General features: G+C 36.2%; 1 protein-coding gene across 4 annotated transcripts in view; it reads left to right on the top strand.

Annotated features, from left to right (window-relative positions):
* The window catches only part of EZH2 (enhancer of zeste 2 polycomb repressive complex 2 subunit), a 76,040-nt gene that overhangs the window by 34,394 nt on the left and 18,891 nt on the right, over positions 1–22,755 (top strand). For 2 of the 4 annotated variants that reach the window (XM_032762063.2, XM_058427664.1), the window contains exons 2-8: positions 2,458–2,581; positions 3,150–3,278; positions 16,430–16,546; positions 19,343–19,463; positions 20,316–20,456; positions 21,626–21,728; positions 22,261–22,424. In XM_032762063.2, coding sequence (XP_032617954.1) covers positions 2,465–2,581; positions 3,150–3,278; positions 16,430–16,546; positions 19,343–19,463; positions 20,316–20,456; positions 21,626–21,728; positions 22,261–22,424 — 892 coding nt within the window. In that variant the 5' untranslated portion in view covers positions 2,458–2,464. The remainder of the gene's footprint in view (positions 1–2,457; positions 2,582–3,149; positions 3,279–16,429; positions 16,547–19,342; positions 19,464–20,315; positions 20,457–21,625; positions 21,729–22,260; positions 22,425–22,755) is intronic. The other 2 variants (XM_032762064.2, XM_032762065.2) reach the window with 2 other exon arrangements.

Genomic DNA, 22,755 nt, shown 5'->3' with positions numbered 1-22,755 from the left:
AGGAAGAAAACTATTGTCATGAAATTATTTTAAAAAAATAATGCTCCCGTTTCTTCCCATCTTTGATGTCCTTTGGTCCCACCTCACTGCCTTCCTAACACCATTTTCTGCTTTACCTCAAAGCTGAGATCATCTTGAGTTTAGCCTTCTCAATCCGAGTGACTGTCAGCTTTACTCCACTTTAGCAACTCGCAGGCAAGGCCACACTTGGAAACTTTTCACTTGGAATAGTTCTTGGTGATTTCATCAGCCTTCTTTATGTCAAATATACTCAAATTCCTGCCCATTCTTATCTCTTCATTCCCTTCAGGTCCTCAGTCCTTTTAATTTGTGACTTTCACTCTCCAGGTCCATTCTTGTTAAATGTCTGCCAGCCAGACTTCAGTTGCCCCCTGTCCAGCTTTCTCTTGCTGAGACCTAAGATATCTTTAGGTTCTCTCTTTGCCTTTTGAAATCCAGCTCAGCTTTTTAAGATTGAGTTCCTTGTTACCTTTCCTGCCATCCTTCTGCAGTTCCTAATATTCTTTTCTTTCTCCCAAAGTGCTTTTGTATAAACAGTCAGCCTTCCACATCCGTGAGTTCCAAATCCATGGATCTTGAATTCATGGATTCAACCAGCTGCAGATAAAAAATATTCAGAAAAAAATAAAAGATGGTTGCATCTGTACTGAACATGTCTGTACGGTTTTCCTTGTCATTATTTTCTAAACAATACAGTATATAACAACTGTTTACATGGCATTTACATTGTATTAGGGATTATAAGTAATCTAGAGGTGATTTAAAGTATATGGGAGTCTCTCATATCCCAGGAAGCCAAGTGAAAAAAAAAAAGTATATGGGAGGCTATGCATAGGTGATACGCAAATATTACACCACTTTATATCAGGGACTTTGGAGCATCTGTGGATTTTGGTATCCGAGGGGTGTCCTGGAACCAATTCCCCAGGGATACTGAAGTATGTCTGTCTATCTCATCCTATATTTTTCCTTCTATCTTAGGTAGAATATCAGCTCCGTAGGGGCAAGGATTTAATAATATTTGTATATTCATTTTATTCAAGTTCGTATACACTGCTTGGGTCATAATATTTATTACATGCTTGAGAAAATGAATTTCTTCGCCCCTTTATTACAGCTCTGAGTAAACAGCCATCTGCTTTCTCTGTCATCTGTTGGTGGTTGAGTATTTCTGTAGAAGGTTACCCATTGGCCTCAGGACTGTTACTCTAAATCTTCTTAAGCAGTTTTCTCTGTGCATGAAGTTTTTATGTAAACAAATAGATGAAGCCTGCCCTACTCATTTATTTGTTCAAGCCAGAAAGTCACCTTCTTCTTCACTTTCCATATTTAAATCATCATTTGGTAGAATTTTGGCCTAAGCAACTCTTGAATTCATGTACTTTTCCCTGTCATCGCCAGTGTGGTGTAGAAGCCTCTGTCAACCCCTTGTCAGGATGCTGTGCTGCAGCAGCATCTAACCTGGTTGCAGTTACTCGTTTACTCCCACACCGCACACCCTTTTACTTAAAACACTAAAAGTGGCTTCCCATTGTTCTTAAGATAAAGCACAAATTGTTATTGTGGCCTGTAAAGCTTTGCATAGCCTGACAGAGAATGTCCTGCTAATAATTTGAAGGTACAGTATGATTTTAATACTTCAGGAGAAAATGTTCTAGGAAAAGACGCTTGTTTAGACTTAAGGTGAGGACTCTGCAGTATAAATTAGACATCTGGTGAACTATAAGCTGTCCCCGCATTTAAACATAATTGGTTCTGAGAGCCTGCAACTAAAGATAAGGCAGAAGAATTTACTTTGCATTTCCTGCATTCCTCTTTTCGCTTGATAGCAGAAACCCCTCATGTTAATAAAGGTGGCACAAGAGGCAAAAATACAGACTTTATCACAGTGTTTAAGGAGAGGTGCATGGTTAAGTGTGTGGGGAGAGAGTACCTTTGTACATTTTATTATATGGTGAACTATATGTTTTCTACTTTTAGTAGTGTTTGTAAGTTTTACTTCTTCTTGGATTTACCTTTTTCAGTTATATTATTATTCCATTATGCCTTGCTCCTGTAACAGCTAATGTAATGATGAAAAACTTAGGGTATGTCTTTATATTTTCTTCCTTCCACAAATGTGGATCTCATAGAGTTAAAAACTAGGTTGTGATACAGTATACCTAATTCCTATAATGGGATCATGTTCCTATAATATGGCTGCAATTTAGTGTAGAATTTTTGTAAATAAAAGTATATTTTAAGTTTAACTTAAACTTTCAATGAAATGTTTTAGGGATTTAACCATGCAGCACAAATGAGCACCTTTCTGCAAATGCCAACAGTGTAATATGTGTCATTTCTTCACTGATTGTTAGTTTGCTGCGGATTAAAACACAGGTGATCATATTCAGGCTGGTTAGATTAGTGATTTTAATATGAAACCATTGCTTTTAGAATAATCATGGGCCAGACTGGGAAGAAATCTGAGAAGGGACCAGTTTGTTGGCGGAAGCGTGTAAAATCAGAGTACATGCGACTGAGACAGCTCAAGAGGTTCAGACGAGCTGATGAAGTAAAGGTATAATTTTATCTTTTGTGAAAATGAATATACAATTAAGGATAGGTTTTTTTTCCCCTCCTAAGTGCAATAAGTTTTTATTTAAAATAATTCTAGCCAAGTTTGTATTTACAATAAGATGAGTGAATACTTGGAAGCTTAGGTTCTTGATCTGTCTTAACATTATACCATGCACATTAATCAGTCTTTGTTTAGTATACTTTTATTTGCATATGCAGCTGCAGGACCTAAATATAAAGAGATGCGTTTCATGATTTTATGTTTCTAAAGTCATTGTGATTTAAAAAAAATACACACACACACAGACACACACACACACAAAGTCAACAAAGAAAGGATGGCAATCGTTTCCTGTTCTCTAACCACTTGCAATAAAATAACAGATGTGGTGTTTTTGTATTATTTGAATATGGGAAACTATAGTGTAAAATCTATATGCACCTAAGAAAATGTTCTTGATATTTTTGAGGATACACTAGATTTTTAACCTGCTTTAAAGGTGTTATACATTTTCTAACAATGAACAATTTCTCCTTTCCTCTCCTTCATTTTTTTTTTTTTTTTAAAGAGTATGTTTAGTTCCAATCGTCAGAAAATTTTGGAAAGAACGGAAATCTTAAACCAAGAATGGAAACAGCGAAGGATACAGCCTGTGCACATCCTGACTTCTGTGAGCTCATTGCGCGGGACTAGGGAGGTTGGTTAACATAACATGTTGTAGTAATTATCATCACCTTTTGGTTTATGCTATTGAAACATTTGTTTGGTTATTGGGAGGAAATCATTGACCTCAGGGTGTCCATCTTTTTATTGCTATTTCTTTTTAATGTGCAACTGTTAATGGCTGCTGTAGATCACACTATTAGCTATTCCTATAACAGAGTTCTAAGTGTTTGGAATATACTTTGAACTAGTTAGATGCCTAGATTTTATAAGAATGTTGATTTAAAAAAAAAGCTTTTAAATCAAATACTCTTTAATGTCCTCATCAGATCACTATTAAGAGCAAGGTTTTCTGACTCACTGTTGTAACCCCAATTTGAATTAGCCATGTGGTAAGAAATGTTTTCATATTCATGGACAAGAAAGCTTTTTATTATATGTTTTGTTCAGAGGCTAAGCCTCTCTATAAGAATTTTTAAATTTCGTGTTGAGAGATTGGAATTTCTTTTTTCTATAGTACTTTCTGAACGAGGTAGCTCTTAATTACTCCAAGAGTTTCCTATTTTCAAAGAAAGGCAGTAAATCTATGGTAGAATCTATAATTAAATATCCCGTTAAAACATGATTACAGCAAGATGAGAAGAAAATGGCAAAAGCCTAAATAGCTTAGGCATTTCTGTTTTTAAGTGCTTTTGTTGTATAGAAAGACATGGCATAGGATATTTAAAGGGGAGTCGAAGCAAAAGCGGAAAGAGTGAGTTGGAATTAAAATTACACTATGTAGTAGATTGTTTATCTGAATGTCTAAATGTGAGAAGCACCTAAACAATGGAATTTGTTTTAAGATAATTTTTCAACGAGTAGCCATTTTTAATATAACATTATTGTAACAAGCAACAATTTGCTATTGTATGAGGCCTTCTGGAGATTGTGTGACATACGAGCTTCAAAGACTTGTCAGTGATATCCCAGTAGCAACAGACATAATCCTAATGATGATTTCAGTGATATTCTGGTGGTCTCGATGGTGACACTTGGAATGATTCTTAGTCATTTATTCTTAGTCAATTATGTTAGGTGACACCTCTGTAAAGCTCTGACTTATAATTGTATAAATATTGATTATACACTGACACTTTCCTCCTCATCTGGTACAGGCCAGGGCCTAGATGTTAGAGGTCAGTGGCATGGGGGAAAGGGATTCTTTTCGATGCTCATCAGAACCTTCTTAAAGGGAATAAGGATGGGGCTTTTAAGTAATTGTTTTGAAAGTTTTTATCTGGTGACCTTTTAGAAATGTTGAATTGAAAGAAAAACCTCATTTTCTCTCTGGAGGAATAAATCATAGGAATTTGGAGAAATTAGGTAGATTCACATGGAAAACTTATTTTTGCCACCCATTATGAATCTCAGAATGCTACTGAAAGCCAAACTTAGGTTTATAATAAAAGTCAACAGCAATAATGAATTATGTCACTGTGCTAGGTACTTTATACACATTACCTCGTTTAATCTTCATGATAAGGAAGGAGTATTACACTTTTTTTTTTTAATCCAGGCCAGGAAACTGAGCCTTAGAAGCATTTAGTCAGTTTGCCTGCTCTAAGGATCTGATGTGGGCCCAGAAGAGCACACTTTGCTCAGACACATGAAGTATTAGTGAAGTACATTATTGACATATAACTTGAATTGCTCATAGTATATTTGGCATTAAATTTAAGAGTATTGTTTGTTCAAGTGGATATTTACTAATTGAAATTTTCTTTTAATTTTGTCAAATGGAGACAAGTCATTGAATATAATAATGTTCGTGAGTTTATGTGAAAAATTGTGAGAAGAAATCAGCATTTTAATAAAACAAAATTGTTTTCTAAACTTAGTGCTTCCACAGTACCACACACACACACAGATTGAGAATAAACATTTTCACAGAATATGGGGGAAAAGGAGGAAAATAATCCCCGGCCTTAGGAATTCAGTTTTTGTTGCATAGAACTCTGACCTGATTAAGGTCATTTGTTTTTTTTGTTGCTGGTGTTGGTAGCTGATCCTGCTTCAGATGATCCGTCTATTATTTCCCCTTTCCCCCTTTTTAAACCATCACCACTGACTTTTAGAAGCCAAAGTTTATATCGTTTGTGATAAGCTTCTTGGTGTTACACAATAAATCGTAAAGCTTTAGGGCTAAAAAGGACTGTAGTGGTCTCATGGTCCAACCTCCTGACTTTTCAGATGAGAATATATCCCTGTTTATTTTTTCTTTCGTTTAAGCATTTCCATCTACATATTATTTCTTTTATATATTTGAAAGATTCTAGTCTGAAGTAGGTCAGGCAGGAGAAAATAAAAGTGATTCTTGTTTGGCAAAGACTTTCCTAGTGGTAGGCTTGGCAGAATTTCAGACTGCAGTATTGATTCAAACACGTAAAGTCTATAGCATTCAACATTTGAAGTGCCATTATAGCATTGTTTTAATTAACTGCTTTCTTTTTATAAGCTAATTATATGTAAGTGCTGGTGTCTTCAACTTAAATCCTCTGCAGCATGACGAATCAATGACAATTTTTAGTTCTTTTGTCAGGTCTTAAACTCTCGTTTGTAGTTGTAGAAGTGGATATACTCAGTTTGAAAAAGACTGATTTTCTCCAAGTTATTTTGGTAAAGAATGTCTGACAAAAGTTTACTGAAGTGAGTGCTTTAGATGCTGACTTCAGGTCAGGTTGCTCTGCATTTGAACCCAAAGACCACATCTTCTTACTGTGTGTGGTTTTGTTTTGTTTTTGTGACAGGGTCTTGCTCTGTTGCCTAGGCTGGAGTGCAGTGGTACAATCACAGCAGCCTTGACCTCCCGGGCTCAGGCGATCCTTTCACCTCAGCCTCTTGAGTAGCTAGGACTACAGTCACACGCCACCACATCGGGCTAATTTTTTTTTTTTTTTGAGACGGAGTTTCGTTCTTGTTGCCCAGGCTGGAGTGCAATGGTGCAATCTTGGCTCACCGCAATCTCTGCCTCCCAGGTTCAAGTGATTCTCCTGCCTCAGCCTCCTGAGTAGCTGGGATTACAGGCATATGCCACCATGCCCGGCTAGTTTTTGTATTTTTAGTAGAGATGGGGTTTCATCATTTTGGTCAGGCTGGTCTCGAACTCCTGACCTCAGGTGATCCACCCACCTTGGCCTCCCAAAGTGCTGAGATTACAAGTGTGAGCCACCGAGCACATCTGGCTGATTTTTTGGTATTTTGTAGAGACAGGATCACACCATGTTTTCCAGGCTGGTCTCGAACTCCTGGGCTCAAGCAATCCATCTGCCTTGGCCTCCCAAAGTACTGGGATTACAGGTGTGAGTCACCATACCTGTCCCTTAATGTGTTTTTAAGATACTTTGGGGCAACTCTTTTTTTTTGTTTTGTTTTTGAGATTACAGAACCTAAGCATTATTTTTCATAGAATTTTAATACAGAATGTGTTTACTTTTAAAAAACACTTCTGACTTTTTGAAGACAGTGACTGTCTTCTTTTAAAGAAGCATCCAGCTTCACACTGTCATTAATCAATGCATACAGGTCGAGGGATGTACATTTCATTCCCATAAAATGTCGCTGTTCGTCAAGAAATTGTTTCTAGGTGACTTTCATAACTTTGTCTTGTCAACCAGTAATAACTATGTTCTGTAGGTCTTCATAGTGGTAGTTGTATTCTTCAGTGTGTCTCTTTTTCCGTTTTTAATGAAGAAACTGGTTTAAGAGTTATTCTTGAGGTTCTCATTAATGTATTTCTTTTTCGCACATCTGCCCATTTCTTGCTGATAATCACAAGACACTTCTCCACTGACTTCATATCAAAATGTTTTCTACTGTATGTGTTATGACTGAAAGAGAGGTTTGCTTAGATAATGCCTGTCTTCTGGGCAAATGGTATGATTAGTTTAGGAATTTAATCCATCTTGCCAGTATACATTTCTAGATTCCCAGGAGAATATGATGTTCTTTTAAGAGTTCTGTATTTTGTTTACTAATGAAAAGAGAGAATATGGTGTATATTCTTGGGGCTTCAGAATGTCTAAAATAGAAGCAGCATCAGAAGGGGATCATGGTCCTCATATGGAGAATTTAAAAACTTTTGGACTTCTAAATAGTTACAGATTTGCGCTTCGTAGTAATATTTGAAATGATTGTAAGTTCATTCCTTAGCATTTGATATTAGCAGATTTTTTGGGGGGGGAGAAGCTTCTATCAAAATAATGTCTAAATTATTTTGTATGTTGGCAGTTTGGACTTAACATTTTTGTTGAAGGAGAAGAAAAATACCTGGTTTACATGTAAACACTCGATTGCATTTTTTATTGATTTAGTGATGAAGTTCCTTCAGTTAATTGTAAATGAAAATTTAGTTACTGTTTACAAAGAAAAAATAATATCCTAGTGTATTTCATGTATAATTTAGTGTACTTTACTCAGATACATTCTTTGAGTGTAGTGACATGGTTTCTTTATACATTTCAGGATTATAGGCCCTATAGGTTTAGATTCTCATGAGCCTTTTGAGCAAATATGGCAGAAAGCTGGTCACTTTTCTTTGAATTAAGTGGATGGCTCTTCAAGTGTCTGTCTTACTCTTAGTCTGAACATATACACTCATTCTTATTGCCTCAAGGAAGTGGTCTCTGAGTTGCTTTCTGTGGCTCCTTGCCTCTCTTAACTATTATTGGTATTTACTTGGAGAGTTGAGTCTTGTTAGGTTAACTGTCAGTCGTTCCCACCTGTATAACTTGTAAATCCATGCAGCCTTTGCTTTATTTCTGGCTTTATTTAGGCTGAAATAGATGTAACATTTCTTAAATGATCATATAAGGATTTTTTTTTTCCTTTTGAACAGAAACAAATATAAGCATTTTATGTTTTTCCAAAGGGTTAGCTTTAAAAAAAAGAAAGGTCATTTGTGATATTTGAGTTTATATAGCATCATATATTAAATACATGCCATTTATTATGTTTATATTTTAAATTTGATTATATATCTTCAGTTTAAAAGGTGAATTTTAAAAAGTCACATTTAGGCAACTAATAAAACTAGCAGAAGTTGCTTTTCATTTGTAGTTTTTCTCCTAGAATATTGTATATATAGTTTGTGTTTTATAAATTATTGTTATAAAGGTTATGTATCTTCCCCAAATACAAAACCGAGTTCTGACAACTATTTAAAAATAAAACAACAAATCCAAACAAACAAAAATGCTTGGTTAATCTGGAATGTTAGAAATTGTTTTATTCTCTGAAGAAACAAGAAAATTGCATTAGACTGAGGACTTTTGCCATAATTTAGCTTTATAATAGGGATTGACTTAAATTTACTCCTTAGGATTCTGTCTTACCTTCTCTTGGCAGATTTTATAAAAGAATATCATTTGAGTAACATTTCGGGAAGGCTGGGCAGATTTCACAAGCTACCCAACAAGGCAGTTTTATACTAGCTAATGTGACTACCTGTTGGGCTAATGAAACTAGTTTAAAAGTTTTATCTTTTTCTCTCCACTGAACAGATCATTGTAAAATGATTATTGTAAAAATTTAGATAACACAGAAATAGGTAAAACAGAAAGCAAAAATCCCTGTAGTCCAACTGCTCTGGCTTTTATTCTTTCAGATTTCATTTTCTATATATACTAGAAGGTTAATAATATTTTATTTTTAAAAATTATTGGCCAGATACACATCCTTTCCATTTTGGGCCATCACTTTACAACCTCTGTCCAAATTTTCATTCTTTTAAAAAATGTGTAGTGTTTGACATTATGGATATACCATAACTTATTGCCCCATTCTTGATGGACATTTAGATTTTTAATTTTTACTTTTGCAATCAGTGCTGTACTGAACTTCATATACATCCCTGCATCTTTTGAGTAATTCTGTAGAAGTTCCTAGAAATAGAATTATTAGATCAAGAGGATACGCATATTTAAAAATTTAGCAGGTATTACCAAGTGCACCCTCAAAAGTTTTACATTACACCCCCACCAGCTGTTTATGGAATGTCTGTTTACCGGTATTTTCAACACAATCTTACCAATCTTAATCTTCAGTCCAATAGGTAAAACATTGTTAGAATTGGTTATACCATGTCTTAATTATTCGGTGAAGTTAAATGTCAGTTACTGTTTGTTTATATTTCTTTTGTGAATTGGCTGTTACAGTGTTGGATCTTGTACAATTAGGTTGGGCTTTTCTTATGATTCATAAGGACTTTTTGTATATTACAAATACTAGTTTTGGCTGGGTGCAGTGGCTCACGCCTGTAATCCCAGCACTTTGGGAGGCCAAGGTGGGCAGACCATTTGAGATCAGGAATTCTAGACCAGCCTGACCAACATGGTGAAAGCCCATCTTTACTAAAAATACAAAAAAATTAGCTGAGTGTGGTGGCATGTGCCTGTAGTCCCAGCTACTTGGGAGGCTGAGGCAGGAGAATGCCTTGAACCGAGGAGGTGGAGGTTTCAGTGAGCTGAGATCACGAGATTCAATCTCAAAAAACAAAAAAAAACAAAAAAAAAAATAGTTTTTTTGTCGTATGTTTTGCAGATTTCCCCCCCCCCCATTTTGATGTTATTTCTGGTATATCTTGGTTATACAGTTCTTTTTCTTTTAATTTTTGTCTTTCTTAAAGGTTCCAAAAGTCTTTCTTCACTTCAGGATTATAAATTATCTACCTATCTTTCCTTTAGTTCTCTGTTTTCATTTTTATATTCTAATATCATTTAACCCATCAGGAATTTCCTTTGGTGTAAAGAATGAGTAGGGAATTTGGTTTTTAATTTTGTTCTTTTTCGTTTCCTGGTTGTTTCAACACTGTTTACTGAGTAATTAATGAATAGTGAGGGGCAGTTGTAAACTTTTCGAAGATCAGCAGAATCAGCCTTCTTGGTTGGTGGTTCCCTGGGCAGTTCTACCACTCGAGCAAGACCTGAAGTGTTTCCCTTCAGAAGCCACAGCCTGTGCCATCTTGCTCACTCCTTTTTTTCTTTTCTTTTTTCTTTTCCTTTCTTTTCTCTTTCTTTTCCTTTCTTTTCTCTTTTCTTTTCTTTCTTTTTCTCTTTCTTTCTTTCCTTTTCTTTCCTTTTCTTTCCCTTTCTTTCCCTTTCTCTTTCTGTCTTTCTTTCTTTTCCTTCCTTCTTTCTTTCTTTCTTTCTTTCTTTCTTTCTTTCTTTCTTTCTTTCTTTTTCTTTCTTTCGACAGAAGTTTGCTCTGTTACCCATGTTGGAGTGCACTGGCGTCATCTTGGCTCACCTCAACCTCTGCCTTCTGGGTTCAAGCTATTCTTGCGCCTCAGCCTCCAGAGCAGCTGGGACTACAGGCATGCACCACCACACCTGGCTACTTTTTGTATTTTTAGTAAAGACAAGGTTTCACCATGTTGGCCAGGCTGGTCTTGAACTCCTGACCTCAAGTGATCCGCCCACCTTGGCCTCCCAAAGTGTTGGGATTACAGGCCTGAGCCACTGCGCCTGGTCTTGCCCACTGACTTGAACTTGAACCTCTACTACTTTGTTGTATTAAACCCAGATCCACTGATTTAAGCAAGGTTTCAAAACAATTTTACTGCCACAGCCTATATAAACTATAGATTTATATAATACTCTCTGTTCCATTTTAGTTGTTTTTTTTCCCCCAATGACAGAAATTGTTCTGTTTTCTACTCACAGGACTGTTATTGAATTAGAAATTTGAGTTTACATGTGATGGATGAACATCACTGTTGTTACCTGCTTCATGTACTTTTTTGAGTGCTTACATCCTGTGATGATTATTAATCTATTTCTGATCTTCAGTACTTAGCAAAACTGGAGTTTTTCCGCAAAGCTGCAGATGAGGGAATGATTTACCTTAACAGCCCGTCAGGATTTTAACCTAGGATTAACTAGGTTTGCATGTTTGTGATTCCTTTCATTCAGGGCCCGGCTACTGAAGGTAGGATGCAAGGAAGAGCTTTAAGGATCTAAATTTCCTCCCAGCCTGAGCAACATAGTGAGATCCCATCTCAATAAAAAATAAAAAAATGAGCCAGATATGGTGACTACTTGTAGTCCCAGCTACTCGGAAGGCTGAGGTGAGATATCACTTGAGCCCAGGAGTTTGAGGCTGCAGTGAGCCATGATTGCACCACTGCACTCTAACCTTGGCAACAGAGCTAGACCCTGTCTCAAAAAAAAAAAAAAAAAAAAAAAGGAGTCTAAACTTCCTGATACTGTATTCCAAATGTCCTATGTTAAATGCCGTGTTATCATTCCCTGCCCTTTGGAATGTAGAAACCGTACTTACAGGATAAAAGTGAACTGAGAAGCAAATACCCTTGTGTTGTAGGGTAGAGGTTCTTCACCCAATCTGGAATTGGTCTGTAACAAATATTGAACAACACAAACTGAAATAATTTACAATCTGATATGAATTACTCTTTTTCATTCCTTAACTCCAACACTTGATTAGTTGCTTTCATTAAATACATCTGTGTCGATATCTTAACAGAGTTTTTTCTTCCGTTTTTATTTCTGCCTCTCTCCTGTTGGAGCGAGTCATTTCTTTTCAAGTGTCGTCTTCAATCTCCCTTCTCCTATTTTGCCTTCTCAACCTGATTATGAATTCACTTCCGTTATTGAGCTTCTCTTTACTTTATCCAAATTTGCTATTTATCTCATTGCAGTTTTTCTTCAGTACTTACTTTGCATAAAAGTAGCCTGAACTTAAATTATATACACAGTCATTTTCACCAGAAGGGCTAGCTAATTTAAAACTTGGGCGTGTTATCTTTTCTTTCCTCAAATCCTGCAGAATATAGGGTAGTTTCAGAAATCACCCTCAGCTTTTCTCTAGACTTGGTGACAGCTGATGCTTTCTTCTGACTCTTCTTCTCCTGGAGTTGCGACCTTCCTGCACCTTCCTCGCTGTTGTCACATGGAAAGGCTACAGGATGTTAGACAATGTCAACAGTTTACTGTGTCTCTGGCATGAAATAAATGGACCAACCAGTATCTGAGAATATTTTTTACTTGGCTAACTGATTGTATATTTTCCCCTACTATATGGAAGTTGGACTTAGCCCTTCTCATGTTAAAGATTATTCAGAGGCAGGATGGCCGTGGCTGTTGTCTTTGGGATGTCCTGCTGTAAAATGGGGAGTCATACCTACCTCACAGGGTAGTTGTGAAATTTAAAGAAGCTAACTTTGGTGAAGTCTCTAGCACAGTGATTGGCACATAGTAGGGTGTTTTAATTTCTTTCCCTTCCCTGCAGGCCATTCACCTGCTCTTCCCTCTACGATTTTCCATAACACAGTTTTTACTTGGAACCAGCCTTCTGCCAAGAGTCTCAGTTTGGTTGTGTACTCCTACAACTACTATTTTTGGCTTGACTTCCCTCTCCAGCTCCCAGTGGTCCAGCCACACAGTCGCCTATTGTACCAGCTGGTTGATGTAAGTCTATCCATCCTCAGAGGAACCTGGTTACTTACCAGTAAGCTGTGTTTCTCTGAAAATGTAGCATCCTTGGTAATGAATCTAGTCCCCCCCACCCCCCCTTTTTTTTAAACCATTGATGATGAATCATGTCTAACTTCCTTGTGTGATCCTCAAGTTGGACTTGGAATTAGAGAATCTAATTTGTTGATAAAGGTCTCCTAGTAAGTTCCTGAGTCCAGGACACATGGCTCTGACCAGGTGAAATGTGGAGACCCATGAGGTAAAAATTCTTTTCACTACTCTGAGTGACATGAGACTTAATTATGTAAACTGTCAAGGATGATACATTTTCAAAGAAAAATAAGTTGCTGGTAAGTAACTGGGATTTTTGAGTAATTTTTCTGTAAGTCAATAAATAAGAATCCCACGTTTGTTTTCACCAACAAATGCTTTTGCATTTGAATATTTCATAAATGAAAGGAATATGGTTATTAGTTACGGTTAATAGTTAAAGAATGGGATAGGTTTCTAGAGATACTAGAAATACAATGAGGTGGGGGTAGACTGTCAGTTTTCTAAATAGGTGCACTCTTAGCTTTAAGCAGAAATTGAAGTCTCCATTAGAGAAAATCATCAAATGTAGTCTGTTCACTCCAGAAACATTTTTTGAGTGCCTACTGTTTTTTTGAGACACTGTGCTGAGTATCGTTTCAAGACAGAGGTGAAGCCACACTTGGCTCAGCTGCCTTTGCCCTCAGAGAGCTTATTTCTTGTCTCTTAGTGACTCTCGCATGACTCAGAACTGAGGCGATGGGATACTGGGGCATGACAGAGGTATGGGACTGGAAGTAGTACGTAGTGCTGCAGCCTGTGCCTTATTATTTTCTGTGCTTCCATAAGTTCTTTCTGTTAATGGGAAAAATCAGCTGACTTCATTCAGAATTTGCAGAGTATTTGCTGTATCACTAGAGCAACCATAGATGAAGCAAAGCCAATCCTCCTTCTTTGTTGTAGTTGAAAACTCATTCTCTAACCCTTATGTGCGACTTGGAGTTAGGTGTTAAAGCAGGTGAATAAGTCAGAGTCGGAGAGGCAGCCCACTCTCCCTTAAGCCTTAAAAGCACTTCTTCCTTCAGAAGCCACAGGATTAATTTATTCCTGCCAAATGTAAAAAAAGTCGGATTTATTTTTATTTTTATTTTTTTTAAGAAATGAAAATTGTTTTGTACTTTAAGTCCCTGGATAGTATTTGATACTATCAGTATCAGTAATTATATTCAGTAATTGTAAGCACCTCCACCCCTAAATTTACCCAGTTAAGTGGAAAGAAGGAAAGAAGACTTGGTAGTATTAATAAGTTGTTGTTGGAGGAGATGCTCCTATTACATTGTCATACGTCTCTATTTTATTTTTTTATGTTTTTTTTTTTTTTTTTGAGGCGAGGCCTCCCGTCACCCAGGCTGGAGTGCAGTGGTGCTGATCACGGCTTACTGCAGCCTTTGCCTCCCAGGCTCAAGTGATCCTCCCACCTCAGCCCCTCAAGTAGCTGGGACTACAGGCACGTGCTACCTTGCTGGGCTAATTTTTTTGTGTGTTTTTAGTAGAGACGGGGTTTCCCCATGTTGCCCAGGCTGGTCTCGAACTTCTGGGCTCAAGTGATCTGCCCGTCTTGGCCTGCCAAAGTGTTGAGATTATACGCTTGAGCCACTGTGCCCAGCCATGTCTCTGCATGGCTGTAATTGTTATTTTACCTCATGAGCATTGCAAGGGCAAGAACTACAGTGCAGTAATTAATTAAGCTCACGGGTGTTGCAGTCAGACTTTAAATCCAGGTTTTAATCCTGGTTTTGTAATTTGCTACCTTTCTGACTAGACAAATTATAAAACTTCTCTGAACCTCAGTGTCCTCATTTGTGAAGTTTTGATGCTAAAACTACACCATAAGGTTGTAATGAGGAATAATTAAGATAATGTATATAAGCACTTAGCACAGTGCCTGCAACATAGTACGTGCTCAATAAATGTTAACTGTTGTTTTTATTGGATTATCGGATGGATGGATGAAGGATTGTATCAGAGGCCAAATAGCAGGAAGGGGAAAGATTGTGGGCTCTGGAGTGTTAGTAAACTGTTTACACCTTCTTGTTTACTTGAGTTATGAGCCTTATTAGTATTATTATCTTTATCTTTGCCTTTTTGGAAAGCAAATTAATAGACGAATCACTGTCACAGTTCTTCCTAACTACTCCATCTTTAAACCTTTACTTCCACTAAGGAAGGAATTATTTTTGTGCTGCAGTGACTGTGATGATTGAGAGATTATCCCACTGGCCTGATGCAACCCAATGCTGAGGGTCGGGTGTGGCCCATATGCCAGATTTCTACTCTGAATTTCACCACACCTAGTTCTGCTATTTTTAAGACATTTTAAATAAAAAATTTAAACATTTAATATGTATGTGTGTGTATATATATATATGATTTTTTGGTTTCATTTTACTACACTTCTTTTTTGCTCTATTTTCATTGATTGTGGATTTTGAATGTATGTCTAGGATATTTTTTAGAAGGCTCTGGAGGACTTACACCTGGGCAGTAGTACTCTTTAAGGAATCTCAGATTCGTAGACAGGGTGGAAAGTGCTGTGGTTATTTGGGCACAGAGTTTTACCATATTTCAGAGAATCAAAGATGCAAAATTTTTCACATTTTAACATTGGAAACCAACATGCATCTTAGAATCACTGTGATAAGAACGGATTATATCTTTGTTTAGTTGGCAGCATTTTTTCTTAGTGATATAGAAGATAATGATGTACCTTGAAATCGCTGTCATCATAGATTGTATGAAATATGGTGTTTCAAGGGACTATGTGCACTGACACATTTTAGCAATATGGTATCATGGCAATATAAGGAGCGGGCAGAGCAGGGGCTCCAGAGTCAGGCTTTTGGAGTTTACATTCTAGCCCGAGAACCATGCGCAACCTTGGGCAAGCTACTTATCCTTTCTTTTCTATAGTTTTCTCACCTATAAAATGGGGGCTAAGAATAGTACCCATCTTACACTGTTATAATGAGGATTAAATAGAAGACATGTAATGTGTTTAAAATAGCCTAGCACATAGAAAGTACTTAGTAATTAGCTAATGTTAATTCAGAGATTACAGTTTTGCAGAATAGATTTGAATTTACTTTGTTGTGACTGAAACACAAACCCATTACCCTTAATATTTATGTATCATCTGATAATATCAGCAGTTGACACTTAGATTTTAAAAAAGGAAGATAAAGATAAGGAAGATTAACCTAACAAGTTTTCTTATTCTTGTTAAGTAAGACTTAAGTGGCTTATTTGGTATATATATTACTATTCTGTGTGGTTGGAATGTAAGAGAAATGAAGGATGAGCTAGGAAATAAATGTGTAGCAAAAGCATGGAGCAGTTAATCAGATTGCTGAATCTCACATAAGTACAGTTTTTGATTCTTACTGATATTGGTAAGTATGGGAAGGGTTGGAGATTTTGAAAATTTGGAAAATTTGAAGCATTTTTGCACCCTAAGTAAAAGAAGAGAGAATCCTATTTGGTTTATATGACCACTTTACTGTCCTAGGTAAGGACTTTTTTTTCAAAATTAAATATTTAGGTAGGCAGCATCTCTTTACAATATGATGGCTACAGCTTAAGGTTGTCCTTTTATTCTTAAGAGTCAATTTTATTTTTTCTGTTTTAGTGTTCGGTGACCAGTGACTTGGATTTTCCAACACAAGTCATCCCATTAAAGACTCTGAATGCAGTTGCTTCAGTACCCATAATGTATTCTTGGTCTCCCCTACAGCAGAATTTTATGGTATGTAAATAAGATATCTTCTGCTTATTTGATAATAACTTATTTGAAATAAAAAAGCATAGATAATTTTATTGTCAAGGTGAATCAAGACAGTATAAATTCTAAAAAGCTATCAAAATAACACTTGAAGTAATTTTTAAAAATTGATTAATATAGTTTTTTTAAGGCCTGTACAGTATTACTCCTTTCCTATACTCTCCAAAGGAAAAGTGTTAAGCAGTAACCATACTTAGAATTAAAAATATTTAAAAGATAGGCTGGGCATTGTGGCTCATGCCTGTAATCCCAGCACTTTGGGAGGCTGAGGCAGATGGATTACTTGAGTCTGGAAATTGGAGATCCACCTGGGCGATATGGCAAAACGCTGTCTCCTCAAAACAAAAATTAGCTGGGTGTGGCGCATGTCTGTAGTCCCAAGCTACTCAGGAGGCTGAGGTGGAAGGATGGCTTGAGGGAGGCGGAGGTTGTAGTGAGCTGGGGTTGTGCCATTGCACTCCAGCCTGGGTGACAGCCAGACCCTGTCTCAAAAAAACAAAAGGAATGAAGCTTGTAGTTCTTATCCTTAAAAAAGTCAGTGTCTTATAATCTAAGTCTGACTTTGAGTTTTTGTTAATTGAGAACTTATTATTTAAAACAATTTTAGGTAGCATTTTATTGTGATAATGTACATTATGATGTAATATTCATAGGGCTTGTAAAACATGAGCTGAAACATATTTCCACTGCTAACTGGGACCCAGCAGCTTTTGTAATAAAATGCTAAAGAGAAACTGAAGCATGTGTTCTTGACTTGTATTGCTAAATAAAAAATATATATTTGTATTACTTAATTGATATATAAAGTGGGAAGGCTAATAAAATGTTGATAGAAGTCCTTGGTGAACCTGCTTTAGGGAAGTTTTTAGTAACTTTTATACTTTGTACAGTAGAGTGTCAACTTCAGTTACTCTTCTGTAGTTGTATAAATTTGAGTGTAGTTTGAGAATTACATTGCATGACCTTGAGGGAAGTTTCACATTTTCACAGACTGAAATTCTGGAAGAATATATTATTTAAATTTGTCATTAAATATAATTTATGAATCATCCATGGATTTTGCTGGTCTAGCCTGGGTGACAGAGCCAGACCCTGTCTGATTTTGGTGACCAAAGCAGATTAGGCACACAATCTTTATTATAACTAAGATATGTTTTGGAGAGCAGGATGATGTGGATATGATTGAAAAGACAAAATATCTAAGTGTCACTTAATTTTGGCTTAGATATAAAGAAATCAACCCCTAGTTTAAATGAGATTGGTGCAAGTGAAATGAGATGAAAACAGGCCTCTAGTGTGTACGTAAGCTTGAATTTGAATATATGAATACATTAAAATCTGCATTTTAATTATATGCTCCTTTTATCCCACTTTTTCTTTTCCTTGTCTGTCTACGGTACTGTTATCTTTATGAACTCGACAGTTGTCCTAAATTTGTTACCTAGGGATTATTTGAGATTTTTTTCCACATTTCCTGGCTGCTACTAGTCCTGTGTGTGGCCTTTCCCAGCGTGTTCTTCCCTGTGGGCCACGATCATAGTGCCGGGCCGAGTCTACGCCATCTCACCTTTTAAAGAGCTTCTGTGTCCTCCCAGTCAGGCATAGCCAGTTCATTCTGCTTATCAGAATTATCTTTCTAAAATTCTGTTTTCAACCAATACCCTTTTCAAAGGCCTCTTAAGACTTAGACTTGTCTTCACTTGGAATTAGTCTCTTTAAACATGTACTTCAGAACTGTCCAGTCTTTATCTATAACTACTGTCATTTTTATTCTTCATTGAAAATGCTCTTCCTCCTATGAATGTCAACTTTCTTTACCTTGTATTCTTAAGCATTCTATTCTGTCTTAACTTTTCTTTGATTGGCTCTTCTTTCTTCTCTATTGTCTTCCAAAGCTTGATAAAAACTCATCTATGATCTTTACTAGCACTGTCAACTTTGATATTCATATCATTCATCTAAATATTGAAATATTTTATGTTTTTTATAGAATGTTCTTATTTTACATATAAGTACATACCCTTTTGGCATAAACTTCAATGACTATCAATACTCTGTATCCCTCGAATTTTATTATATTGGATGTCTTAAATTTTTTTTTCATTTTACCTTAAACTATTATAAGTTAATGGCTGTTTTAATAACTGGATCATCAAGTGGAGTTTGGGAGTCTTACGGTAGTTTTTTGGTATGGGTCTTTATAATTGATCTTGATATACCGTATTTCATCATCCTCTATTAACATCTAAAGTGTGCCTTAAAACCGATGATGGCTGGGCATGGTGGCTCATGGTGCCAGACACCTGTAATCCCAGCACTTTGGGAGCCGAGGCGGGTGGATCACTTGAGCTCAGGAGTTCGAGACCAGCCTGGGCAGCATAGTGAGACACTCGTCTCAATTAAAAAACAAAAACAAAAACAGAAAAACAAACGGATGATATCTTCTCATAATCTAGAGCATCTTTTTCTTTCTTAGAGGTATGTAAAATAATGGTAAGTTTTAATGATTGATGACAGACTAAGTGCAGTATTTTTTCTTGAATTAAATTTTTTTTTTCTGTCAACAGTTTTCTCAGATATGCTTATTGGTGAGAGCGGTCTTTCACTTTTTGATAAATTTTAGAGTTTGCTCTCTGACTAGTATTTTAAATCTGGAGGACTAGGTAAAGACATCTACATATGAAAAAAGGTTGTATTTTAGTTATTTCACATTTGATACTTACAGTAAACCTGCTTTTTAAATATATTTTTTTCTTTTAGGTGGAAGATGAAACTGTTTTACATAACATTCCTTATATGGGAGATGAAGTTTTAGACCAGGATGGTACTTTCATTGAAGAACTAATAAAAAATTATGATGGAAAAGTACACGGGGATAGAGGTGAGCCATATGCTTCTTCTCTTGGAAAAAGGGGCTAAAGAATTGAAAGACACTTTTGTTTATGAAGCATATAGGGCATGAGAAAAATTTTAATATTAAAATTAAATTTTGCACTGAACTATAAGGGACTGAACCTGGGCCCAGGCCTAAGATTTTCAGTATTTTCCCTATTTTTGGGAAACTTAGGAGGATCATGTTTGCCACCTGATAATTATGCATAGTTGGTTTTAACATAAATTGTAATGGCAATAACATGTAAATTAAATAGAGCTTGAGTGTATGTAGATTTTAAGATTCTTTAGTAGTAAAATTAATTAGGATTGGGTCTCTGCTTCTGTGGTATATGGGGGCTCCAGCAGCCCCTACTGCTAAAAAATACCGCTCCTTTAGGGACTACAGTACCTGAAATTCAATCATTAGAGTCATGGTTTCAGTTTTTTTGTGTCCAGGAGGCCCTGTTAAAGTGTCTGAAAAGATAATATTTGTAATATCACCATCCATTGTCATTATCAGCAGAAAGCAGGGTCTGAAATGATCAGTTAAAGGACAGATCCATTGTTTGGGAGGAGGCTAAAGCCACAATCAGTTCCTAGAAGATTCAGTTTTCTACTAGAAACTTTTGGGGAGGGGCTATTCAACAGAAAGTAGCAGGTATTAAAGATAATTTTGCTTCCTAACTTTGCCTAACGCCAGTCTTGAAAATGATCTTATTTTTTCCTCCCCTCATTTCAATAATAATGTTTTAGTGCTAGTTATTAGACTATGCCTGTTTTGTCCAAAGTAGAAAAAGGATACATAAACTTTTGACATTACTACTTCTCCTGTGTGTTTCTGACATTTGATGCATTTCAGAATGTGGGTTTATAAATGATGAAATTTTTGTGGAGTTGGTGAATGCCCTTGGTCAATATAATGATGATGACGATGATGATGATGGAGACGATCTTGAAGAAAGAGAAGAAAAGCAGAAAGATCTGGAGGATCACCGAGATGGTATGCCTGATTACTAGGATTCTGTGTAGCCATTACAGCTTTCTTTCAAAAACAGTAGGAAGAGTAGAAATAGGGCTTAGTTTCTTCTTTCTCTTTTTCTTTCTTTGTTAAATATCACATTGATAGCAGTATAATCAAAATTAGCATATTGTGGCCAGACAGGGTGGCTAACCCTGTAATCCTGGCACTTGGGAGGCTAAGGTGGGCAGATTGCTTGAGCCCGGGAGTTCAAGACCAGCCTGGGCAACATAGTGAGACCCCATCTCTACTAAAAAGTAAAAAAATGAGGCAGGGTGATTGCTTGAGCCCAGGAGGTGCAGGCTGCATTGAGCTGTGATTGTGTCACTGCACAGTCTGGCTGGGTGGCAGAGTGAGACCCTGCCTTAAAAAAAGAAAAAAAAAAAGCATAATACTTGCAACATTATCTTCACTTGAATATCTTTGTTTCGTTTGGCTAGCAAAGAATGTAATTTCTTGTGTGCTTCACTGGGCATCATTATAATATATAACATTGATACTCACTATGTACAAGTTGTGTACTAATCACTTCTTATGCACCAGCTCACTTAATCCTCATAATGGCTTCATGAGATGGATGTTATTATCAGATCCATTTTCTATTTGAGGGGATAGATTTAGAGAGGTTAAGTAACTTACAAGATTATACTATTGGGAAGAAACAGTCAATAGTTGGTGTTCTCTGCTTGGCAAAGCTCATGCTAAGGCAGCATAGAATAATTTGGCGGGTGAAATAGCAATTTCTAAAAAGCATATTTCAAAAAGAGAAAATAACAAAAAGGTACCTTATTGACCTTATTGATCATCTAGTTCAGCTCCTTCATTTTATAGATGAGTAAACAGACCCAAGAGGTAAAGTGATCACTCTCAGTAACAAAATCAATTAGTAGCAGAGCTGGGAGTAGAACCTAGGTTTTCTGTTTCCCAGTGCTCTTAAAACTTTTCATATTTGAATTTGAATTTGAATTTTGTTTTTGACTGACTGGCATTCCACAGACATGTAAAGTATGTGAGAAGTAAGTAAAACACAAAATTGAGATGATTTCTTAGAAAATCAGCTTTGTTATAGAGACATAGTTGGGTGGAGAAAATGAAAGATAAAAAACTTGTTTACTTCCATTCTTTTTTTCCTTTCATATTCTCCCGTTTAGATAAAGAAAGCCGCCCACCTCGGAAATTTCCTTCTGATAAAATTTTCGAAGCCATTTCCTCAATGTTTCCAGATAAGGGCACAGCAGAAGAACTAAAGGAAAAGTAAGATTTGTTCCTTTGAGGCAATCTTGCCCTGTATGGTATGTAACTCACCATTTTGGTTTATTAAAAATGGAATCAATGTAGCGGATGAGCCACTACACTTTGTTTGCAATGTTTGCAAGATACTTGAAGCAACATGTATACTTGTGGTACTCTGCATTACAAAATATTTCCTGTAGATAGAATAAATACATATGTATAATTTATATATACACATAAACACACACATATACACATAACATTTACAGTAGTACATTTACAGGAAAATTATCTGGATACTGGTAGAAATTTGGTGTTTAGTTAAAACTAATATAATATCCTTTTCCATGATACCTTTGAATCATATCGATGAATTTGATTCATGATAACACCATGCACAATATTTAGTTGGCTCTTTATCTAAATGGAGCCATTCCTTTATGTTTTAGGCAAGATAAACATCAAAAGTAACACATGGAAACCTTTTAGAAACTGTTTTCGAAAAAGTGATTTTTGTTTCATGTTTACTTAAATTTTTCTTGGTTAATGTCAGATATAAAGAACTCACCGAACAGCAGCTCCCAGGCGCACTTCCTCCTGAATGTACCCCCAACATAGATGGACCAAACGCTAAATCTGTTCAGAGAGAGCAAAGCTTACACTCCTTTCATACGCTTTTCTGTAGGCGATGTTTTAAATATGACTGCTTCCTACATCGTAAGTGCAATTATTGTACGTTTTCATTTTCTATCTTTGTTGTGGAATGATGTTTTAAAGCAGCTTGGAGAGTGCTATCATTTATTACAACTAGAATTTATCATTTAATCTTGTAGTTACTTTGAAAAATATCTTTAGATCTCAGTATTGTTATTTTTACTTTGTTGCTTGAGGATTGCTCTGAAATCTTTTGCCTGTATTTCATTTGGACTACTATTTTCCACTAATACGGAATTCAGGTCAGTGATTTTTTTTTTTTTTTCCGTAAGTGCTAACTAAGCAGTTGTTTTACAATAAAACTATTATTATGAACTGATAGCCCAGAGCAACA

The sequence above is a fragment of the Hylobates moloch genome, unplaced genomic scaffold (genome assembly GCF_009828535.3).
Source record: "Hylobates moloch isolate HMO894 unplaced genomic scaffold, HMol_V3 SCAFFOLD_1, whole genome shotgun sequence".
Lineage (NCBI taxonomy): Eukaryota > Metazoa > Chordata > Mammalia > Primates > Hylobatidae > Hylobates > Hylobates moloch.
Note: the sequence above shows the minus strand (reverse complement) of the source record. Positions and strands in the feature narration are given on the sequence as shown.